The sequence below is a fragment of the Poecilia reticulata genome, linkage group LG14, assembly GCF_000633615.1.
Source record: "Poecilia reticulata strain Guanapo linkage group LG14, Guppy_female_1.0+MT, whole genome shotgun sequence".
NCBI lineage: Eukaryota > Metazoa > Chordata > Actinopteri > Cyprinodontiformes > Poeciliidae > Poecilia > Poecilia reticulata.
Genome location: NC_024344.1, coordinates 17,346,058 through 17,356,175, shown reverse-complemented (window position 1 = coordinate 17,356,175; position 10,118 = coordinate 17,346,058). Strand labels below are relative to the sequence as shown.

General features: G+C 44.9%; 1 protein-coding gene across 3 annotated transcripts in view; it reads right to left on the bottom strand.

The window, feature by feature from the left end:
* Positions 1 to 306: 306 nt before the first annotated feature.
* LOC103476086 (protein spinster homolog 2-like) overlaps positions 307 to 10,118 on the bottom strand; it is a 14,146-nt gene continuing 4,334 nt past the window's right edge. For 2 of the 3 annotated variants that reach the window (XM_008428161.2, XM_017308654.1), the window contains exon 3: positions 307 to 394. In XM_008428161.2, coding sequence (XP_008426383.1) covers positions 339 to 394 — 56 coding nt within the window. In that variant the 3' untranslated portion in view covers positions 307 to 338. Of the gene's footprint in view, positions 395 to 1,622; positions 1,667 to 10,118 lie in introns of those variants that run through there. The other variant, XM_017308655.1, reaches the window with a different exon arrangement.

Here is a 10,118-nt window from a genome sequence, read left to right as displayed (position 1 = left end):
TGGCACAAAGTGTCTTTTTTTTCCCTCCTCGGGATAATTGCCGTGCTTTGGCCACGCAAATGAAGAATAACGAGGCTAAAAAGGTCCAGCTGCTTCTAAACCAGTAGTAATATGATGTTTTGTACTCATTTATCCACATAAAAACTTGAAATAATGTTTTATTAATTTATTTTTGAAGTATGAAGAGAAAGATGGTGAAGGGAATATTTTGTTTGGTATTTATTCTTGAAGTGACTCAGAGCTTATTGTAGTTTAACAGATCATGTCTCTGAATGGCTCATGTATATTAAACACTGACGATGATTTTGAAGTCTCACCTGATTAGTTGTTTCTTAGATTTACGTGATTATTGACAGGGATGCTCTCCTTTCCATCGCTGACATTTCCGTCTTGCCTAAACGCAAACATAGGGTGTGTAAACGAAGTAAATTCCTCCTGGCGTGGGAAAACACCTTAAGGTAACTTTTTTTTTTCCCCTTTCTTTTTGTGTCTCTCAAACGTTTCCTCCACATACCGCACCATCTTCCCTCAAGAATAACTCAGATAGCTTCTGCAACCCTCAGGTAATCCACGATTAGCAAGCAGATGTCCGTCAGTGGGATTAACTAAACGCATGAAACGTTGGGAGGGGATTTCTGCTCTTCTGTTGTTGCTGTCAAATAAACCTCCATTATATAGTTATCTATTAGGTGCAACAACGACCACAATTAAAATGTGATGACACATGTGCTTCCTTCGGTGTTTTGGATGTATGCGCATAGCAACCTGCCTTTTTTTTTTTTTTTTTGCTTTGCTGCGACAACTCAAATGTCTCGGGGACTGAAATCGACAGCACTTTCTCATAAAAGACAGAAAAAAAAAAAAACAGAGCCGGCGCTTTAAGTGCATCTGCGAGAGTGCGAGCCCACCTTTGACCCCGGCCCATTAACAGGAAGATCTGAGACTCTGACAGAGGTCAGCGGCCTCATTCAGATCCGCTTCTTCCAAACCGAGACGTGCGCTAAGCGAGGCAATGAAAACCCCGCCGACGGCATGACAGACATCGGCGCATCGAGTCAAAACAATAGCTGATGATGAAATATGTGGCGAGGCCCAAAAACAAACAGGAGATTATTCATGCTTTGACTGATGGATATATATGAGGATTTACGGCTCCTCCCCACCCCCCCTCCCCGCTGAGCTCCAGCTTTGGCTCTAATTGAGGAAAAGATTAAATTTTGCTTCCAGAACGGAAGGCTTTCTCAAATATAGGAGCCGCTGTGAATACACACTTCAAAAATATTATTCCAGCAGCGGTCGGAACCTTCAGGAGCCGAGGGCTAATATTACTCCGAGCTGTGTGGGTCTGCCTTCACAGCCGCTGGGCGCGACTCGAACTGCAAGGAAGGGTCGACATCAGAGCCCAAATCCTCGACGGGGGAAAAAAAAAACCCTGAGGATTTTCCAGAAAAATTCAATTTCAGCTCATCTCGGGACGGGGCGGAGCCTGACCTGATGCTCTGTTGATCGATATTCGCTATGTGGGTTCCCATGGATACAGGCACGGATTGCGCAGTCTGCCATTTCCATTCCTTCATCGCACATATCAGCAGTCTGAGCAGAACCCCGGGGCTCGGGGGAAGCACCGAGTCTGACCTTCACCACACAGAGAAGTTCTCTTGTTGTGCTGAAATAGATGTGAATGTCAAGGGGTGCTGGAGGAAAGAAAAACAAAGTCTGTGTAGAGGAAAAAAAAAAAAATATATATATATATATATATATATATATATATATACATACACTCTACTGTGGTTTATTCCAATGTCTTACGTCAACAATCCAAAACATATCTTTTATATTATCAGTGCGGTGCTGATTAACAATGGAATCCAGGGAGAGAACGTTTTCTTATCTTTTAGGAAGGGATGAGGTAGGTGCTTGTTTAGGAAAGCCCGTCGAAGTCAACAAACTGTCCAACAAATCTGCCATGCTTCCTTCCTTCAATCTTCCTGTCTGCACGAAGAGACCAATTTTGACATTTTCTCCAGGAAAGCTCTCTAATCTTTGCAGACAATGACCCACTCCAGCCCTCCCAGGAAGGGAGGGATGGAGCGTCAACTTGGGACATGAGCGTTGGGACAATCCCTCAGCCTCCGCTCGTCATGTCACTCCAACGTTATTTAAAGAGATTTAAAGAAGAAGAAGAAAAAAAACTCAGGGATTGATCTTTGTATACTCTGTGATCATCTGGGACGCTGTAATCCTAAAGCAAACTCTTTAAAGTAAAGGAAACACATCCTCCCTCTCTTTATATCAACACACTCACACACACTCCTGTCATGACAAAGGAGAGGTCAGTGATTATCAGACTAACTCTTACCTCACATGTCAGAGATCAGTGGGGGACTTGAGGAAGCACTGACAAGTGGACTCTTCAGAAAAAGGAAGTACAAACTACATCAAATCTAAATATTTAAACTAAAAGATAATGAACAGTTCGTCCACACGGCATAAAACGAGTTACTGCCTAACGCTGGATTTCTGTTGAACAATCACTGTTCTGTAATCAACACTCACAAGTACAACTTTTTCATAGCTCTCTTACTGCAGTCATTAAGCCAATCAGCCAAACTGGACAATTTCCCCTTTATCAGTTGTCAGGGAAATACCTTAAAATGAACATGCTCATTAAATCCATTTAAATATTCCAGCTTATTTATTCAAGCCATTTGCCTTATTATGCTTCCTTGAACAGGTTAGGGTTGGTCTATGATACTAAATACTAAACATGTTAGTACTTTTTTTTTTTTTTTTTTTTCACAATTATGTAACTGTATATCTTTGAAAAGCAGCAGTGGAGCCTCCTGCACATACAGCAAGAATTTAGTCAACAACAAAACACTTTGACAGCACAGTGTCCATCGAAGGTGTCTTAACAGTCAGTTTTTTGAAATAGCTCATTTTCCAGACACCAGAAAACTTTTTGCCAAAAACTGACCGAGTGTTGTTTTCTTTTTATTTTAGTACTTGGGCTGTTTTTAGAAGCAGTAGAGATCCAAATGAAAGTACAAAAACATTCAACTTGTGGAATTTTGCATAATGGGTTCGCTTTAAGTTCAGCCTAACTAAGACAAAGTTTGAGAATGCACTCCTTGAGAGATAATTGGGGATAATCTCGCGCTGCGGTCATTTTTTGGGTGGAGAAAAGGTTAAAGTACGCAGCCTGTGTCCGTCTTCTGGCGCCACGACGTTCCGTAAAGCCGCCAGTCTGATGCCGAAGAGACATTTCTACAAAACCGAAAGACTAAAAGCAGCATATCATCCTATACTATTAAATAAATGGATGCAGTGGTGTGAACAGAGGAAGCGGCGTCGCGCTCACGTACGGTTGTTTGTGATCTTGCATTAATATCCCTTTAAAAAAGCAGCCAAGGAACCAAATCGGCATGTGCAAAGCCCTGCGGTTACCAACAACACTGAGGTTGCTCAGATGAATCCATGCTGTTGGTATGTGGTGTGTTAGCACACGCTAATATAGCTCTGTCAACATCTCCAGTGGGACTTTTTGGATTACCAAAGAGGAACAGTGGCATCTTTTTTGTGTGTGTGTGTATGTGTGCTGGAAAGGACTTTTTGCCTCATTTGCCCCTCAGTCAGTCTGCTGTGTGTTCCGCAAATGATCCTCTCAACACGATGTAACGTGCAGAGAGCCCCTCAGAACTGCGACGACCATAAAGGAGGAAACAGCAGCCGTAATGACAGCAGCAGCGGCGGCGGTCTTGAAGTGACCGTCGGCGAAGCCAGGAAGCGCTGCTTTTATGGCAGCCGTGGGTCACGGGGTGAAAAGCTGCTGCGATGGAAAGCGCCTCTGCTTGATGGCAAAATCTGGAGCAGCCACATGAAAGGGTCTCCACTGGCCCAGGAAGAAGTTCTGCCTAATTCCACCGGTTACTATTACAGACGTCTGCTAAATCGGAGCCTAAGGAACACACAGACTGTTTTCTCACAGTGGCGGCACGCTAGGTTACGAACATAAAGAGATCAGTGGGATATCTGTGGGAAACCAGTCTGGAAAAGGTCCAACTGGTAGGAAGTCATGTCAGTTTTAAAGAGTCTCACTTTAACAAATGTGGCCTTTTATTGTTTTTGCTGTTGGTAAAAAAAAAAAAAGTGAAATAATAAGCACTTAAGTACAGCAAAAAATAAAAATAGCTGAAGAGAATTTGTTTAGTTTTTTTTCTTTCTTTTTTTCCAAACTGCAAATGGGAAAAAAAAGGGCAAGGCAACCTTATAAAGTAAATTACTAGAACCCCCCCTCCATCTTTTTAATGTCTCAGCTGTTGTTTGCGGGGGCGGAGGGCCTTTAATGTGAACGCTATAAAACAAGAGAGGGTGAAATTGGGGAAAAGAGTGACGGGTGAAACCCCCAAAGCAGCTCCAGCAGGGCCCAACCTCTCAACACTTCTCCAAAAACCCTCTGTTACATTCAGAGCTTCGTGTTACTGAGAGGATCCGACATGTTACGTTTCTAACGGCACATACAAAAAAACAAAAAAAGAAATAATGGGGGTGTCGCATAGTAACATCATTATCTACTTTTGGATCGCAGTCGATCTGATTTATTCACAAATTTCCCCGACGAACACCTACTTCTCTTCTTCTGTGGTCTCAGTGGAACTGAAAGTAGAGGACGTGTCTCGCTCTGGGATCTCTGCTACAACCAGCGTAGTCTGCGACCAGACAGTAGCCAGGAAAAGCACAAGAATCTTTCTACATTTTTGTCACATTACACCTACAAACTGCCAGGTATTTTTTGCTTGCTATCTTATGTGATAGACCAAGATTTTTTTTTAACAAATTAAAACCTTAAAATGTGGACGTGAAGCTGTTAGATTTAAACGCTTCAAAACAAAACTAAACTCTGGTCTAAATCCAGCTGGGCGACCGAGTTGTGTGATCAGTCGAGAACAAAACTGAATATTTTGTTTGGTATGTGGTGTGGGTTAATGCTGCAACACAGACTAGCGGTCGGCGTTTATCGTATTCTTAATCCTATTGTGAAAAAGAAGAAATTTAAGAGGAAAAAAAAGTGTTATTGGTGTTAAATTAAGAAAAATATAATTTTAGTTACTTATTTTTCCATGCCTTACTCCACCAACGCATCAATAATTACCAGTAAATTCCAAAATATGACAAATTGCCATTACTGTGTGCAGCTTAGTGATATAAATCACACTTTTTTTTAAAGAAGTGGCATCCAGAACAAACCTATTTCAAACAAGAATGTTTTTCAGCAACAATATTTTCAGTCACAGCCATACATCCATCCATCCATCCATCCATTTTCTTGCACCCTTTTTCCCTCAGTGGGGTCGGGAGGGGTGCTGGTGCCCATCTCCAGCCAACGTTTCGGGCGAGAGGCGGGGTACACCCTGGACAGGTTGCCAGTCTGTCGCAGGGCAACACAGAGACACACAGGACACACAACCATGCACACACACACTCACACCTAGGGGCAATTTGGAGAGGCCAATTAACCTGACAGTCATGTTTTTGGACTGTGGGAGGAAACCGGAGTACCCGGAGAAAACCCACGCAACGCACAGGGAGAACATGCAAACTCCATGCAGAAAGACCCCAGGCTGGGAATCGAACCCAGAACCTTCTTGTTGCAAGGCAACAGCTCTACCAACTGCGCCACTGTGCAGCCCACAGCCATACAGTTACCTAAAAAAATAAGTAATTAACATACATTTTTCAATCACGATACTCACTGTTATCACTATATTACCACAAAATATCGCAATAAAATTCCTAGACCATATCGCCGACGTAAACACCGACTATTAGGAGGCACAAACTAAACTGGACGAAGGTAATGGGAATTAATCTGACTAGCCGGTCAGACAGGATAGATAACTGATTTTTTTGGGGGGTTTTTTGTACACTACAAAAGAGCTTGTCTTAAGAGGATTACAACTGCGGGCTCATCTGTGTCTAAAGGTAAGACGCCACAGGTTCGCATGCAATGACCCCTCAGGCGTCCCGTAGAGTGTGACTGTGCGTTTTCGAACTATTCCTAACGTGAAAACAATTCATCTTAACATGCCAGCACAAGTGTTAATCTGCTACTCCCCCAATATTTCTTGCCAGCACAGATTAGGCAGCAGTCGGTACCCCGCGAAATGCCTCTCGGGTCGGCAGGCGGGCGAGGCGGCGGCGAGATTTAACGCCCATCGGGGCTTATTTACTTAAGCAGCAAATAACTTTAAGTGCAGCATGTCTGCCTCTCGCGTCCTCATATTCTCCGAAGTAAAAAAAAAAAGCAGCTAATCCCCGCTTTATGATAAGCTGTCGAGGAGCCCGGACTGTCTGCTAGAGGGACCAACTCCAGGATTTAAGGTTTCAAAGCCACCTCAAATTAAATTAAACACACATAAACCTCAGAGCTCTTAGACAACAGGAATATAAGTGGCTGTGGGGCGAGGCGGCTTCTGTTGGGTGACCCATCCGGGCCACCGTAGCTCATCCCTCACGCTCGGTGCCGCTCAGCCGGCGCTCCGACCGCGTCTTCTCCTCAACGTGTTTTGAAAACGGGGCAAGAAAGGAAGCGATTGACCTCGGACGTCCCCCGTTTCTGCCTCATCTGCATAGCAGACGGCTGTGAGACGCCTCCCCTCTGCACGGGCTTGTTTGACCCGACCCGCTCAGTCCGACCCGAGCCTGAAGTCCGACTCAGAGCTTGTGGCTTTCATTCCCGGCCTCCTTCACTGTTCCTGAAACCCCACAGTGGTCTCTTTTGCAGCTGTCCACACTTGGATTTGGCCCATTACAGTAAGTGTGTCTGAGCAAAACCAGATCTCTGCGTAAATGCCAAACTCCACAACAGCAACCAGTGGAAAGTGAGGAAATCTGAAGCCTTCGCAGCCTGTTGATGACCGAAGCTCACCGCGCTACATTACAGCAAGCAGGCAGATATTTAAGAAAGAAAAAGAAAAAAGAAAAGTAAGTCATGTTAGAAGTAGGCGGCTCAAACGATGCTCTGCAGGAATCTGTAATTTGTCAGAATTTATGATCAAATGCGATGCAGATTTTGTTTTTCTCCGCACTAGCGCCACGCTGAGATCTCCCGGCCTCGGTAAGCGGCAGTTTAACTCTCAAATAATTACAATGTTTTGAAGCTGCTGCTCCCCTCTCTCATAAAGTGTGTCCCAAAGTCTTGACACAAAGCATATTGGCAGTAAATCCATCCAGAACCAGTTCAAAACAACCTCTGGTTTAAAAAAAGACAGGGGGAAAAAAAAAAGGGGCATTGTGACTTTGCTCTTTTGTGGTTCCTAAACCACTATCATGGCTGAGTGACGTATTTGAATCACTGGGTATCTGCAGTGTGTGTGTTGCATTACCTCTGTCATGAGGGATTAAAGGCACAATCCTGTTGTGTGTTTTTGTTTCCTAAAAAAAAAAATGTGCGCTGACAATAAAAAACACAGCTGGATTCCCACTACTGGATCTGATACAGTAATTATTTAAACGGCCGCTAACTAAAACGGTTCCCAATTCTGCTTTGTTTGCATTTGAGTCGGTGACATCACAAGAGGCAATTATGCCAAATTTGACCAGAAATTTCACGCAACATTCTCCCTCACGTCCCAAACATTTTGCCTCAAAGCACAGTTACACATTTGAGGAAGGGATTAGAATGAAAACACGCAAATAAAGAGGAAAACTGGTTGCCTTGTGCCTTTTTGGCGACCTTTGATGATGTCACCAAAGGCTTCCTTTGGAAAGGGTAGATTTCATCTTGATTAAGTAACAATTTACAACAGAAATAACAACAACAACAAAAAAACTGAAATGCCGTGTTGCTGTACAGCTGACACTGAGTTTAACCGAGTTCACAGAAAAGACCGGGCGGCAGCTTTAAAGATCTAAGTCATGGTGTCGCTGCCCAACACTGGTAGGTGCAATTTTCCCATCATTGTTGTGGCTCAGAATGGCCGTGCTCTCCAGAATGGTCACCGAGTGTCTCTGTGACAATGCTTCAGTGATCCCCACACACTACACTAAAGGCTGCTGGTACAAAGACCTTTTGACGCTGATGTTGTAATGATGGGGATGCGGGGGGGGGGAGTGGGAGGGAGCATCACTCTGGTTCAGTTCAGCGTCCGCTTGCCACTGCAGCAGCAGCCGGCCGGCCCCTCCCCTCACACGTCCCATCATGCATTCAGCCACTCTTGAAATGCACTGGAGAGTTTTCGTTTTTGAGTGTGTGTGTGTGTGTGTGTGTGTGTGTGTGTGTGCACTCATCCCTGTTTAATTGACATTAAGATCTATGAGACGGGTAGGTGCTCTGGGTACCTGCATCCGGAGAGCGGGACAAGTAGTAGGAGGCAGATTGGGGAAAAAAAAAAAAAGAAATCGAAGCCACACACGTGCGCACGTTTGGAGCGGGCTAATTACTGCTGCAGCACGGCTCACTCTGCAGGAAAAACGCTCGAGGAGGAGGGGGAAATGCTGCAGACGATGTTTTGTGTGCATTAGCTGCTGTTGGATACACACGTGGCTGCCGGTAGTCGCTCTGTGTGTTTGCTGGCCGGATGCGCATGCTGCCCATACATAATGCAAAAAAAACGGCCCAGCAGCGTTCAGGTGGCGGCGTTTGGGGAGGAGACCCCCACGGCCGGCCCACACCACTGCTCTCCGCACAAGGCCAAGTTGCTGCATCCATCATCTCCCCCACCTCCCTTTGACCCCACCTCTAGCGGGGGGGTGGAAACCGGCTACCCTTGAAGTGTGATTGGCCGCCCTGCCTGGTCACCCCCAACTGAGCTGTCAGTTTGTTCATATCATATGAGCATTTTATGACATAAATGCTCCTTTTGTTGTCTTAGAACCGCCATTAATACTTTTTATTTATGGAAAAAAAACTCTTCACAAAGAAGAAAAGGAGGTAAGTAAACAGTTCTGCCCAACACTGGTAGAGGTTTTTAATGGTTTGATAACGTTGATTTGATGTTGATGAAAAAGTGCATGCAGTTAAGCTATGCTAAGCCAAACAGGCTAATTGGGTGACTGGAAAAATTAGCAAGTGGCCTGAGTCACTGTATCAAACAAATCCACTGCTGCACAGTAGCTAATAGATCCATGTGTTTTGTTTGGGTAATTAAATAGTTTTATTATTCCACTGCTGTTGATTGTAATGTAAGGCTAGTCCAGTATCGACTCGGTTCGTTTGGGGATCAAAATTGCAACATTTATTACAGTTTTAGCTGCTGCTGTTCGCCTTCACAATACACTGAGTCAAACAATCCAAAATCTCTTCGCCCCCTCGTTGGCCTGTGGTGGCGCCGCACCAAGAACTGCTGAAGAATACGACACACACAAAAAAAAAACCCTCTGAAGGTGACATGAGCGCAACGTCCTTCATCTTCACAAAATCTGAACAAAAACGGAGCAGGGTCAGAGGTCTGATTTAGATGAAATTGCATTTTTAGTGCGCCACCCTTGTGCCGTTTGTGCCACTGCCTGGCCCTCCTGAGAAAAATAAATCTAGACACGCCCCTGTCCCTCTTCCCACTCGCCCCCCATCGCGTCCTCGTCCCCTCTGACGTCCGGGGGGGGATTTTCCCTCCACCGCAGAAGCGGGTTCATGATGAAAACGACGGCTGCCTTTGGGGGCTTAATGAGGGCTTTCCTCTGATCAAAGCGTGAGGAGGTGAAAGGAAATAGGAGGACAAATTTGCTCCCTTAGAGTGGCCACTGACTCATCCTCCTCGACTGAGGAGGGTTTTGTTTTTCTTTTCTGTGACTGAGCAGTGCCCAGAGATGCTAAGATTAGACAGCAGGCTACTGCATGCGCACGCATTCCCGGCGTTCTTGATAAAATGACCGTTCAGACGCCTGAGGCTTCACTCAGGTGCAGTTCGGTCGATGGATCGGACCTGAAGCCTTCGGGATGATGAGCTCATGGCGTGCAGCTGTCCAAAGTGTGCAGATTTTCTAGAGTGTCTGATTGACGTTTCCTGGTTCCGCCAGAGTCGACAGTGAAGAAACCCTCCAATTACAGCACGAGTGTCAAACTTGACTATTTGTGGCCTCTGGAAGGATTTTTCTTTTTTTCTTTTTTTTTTTTTGTT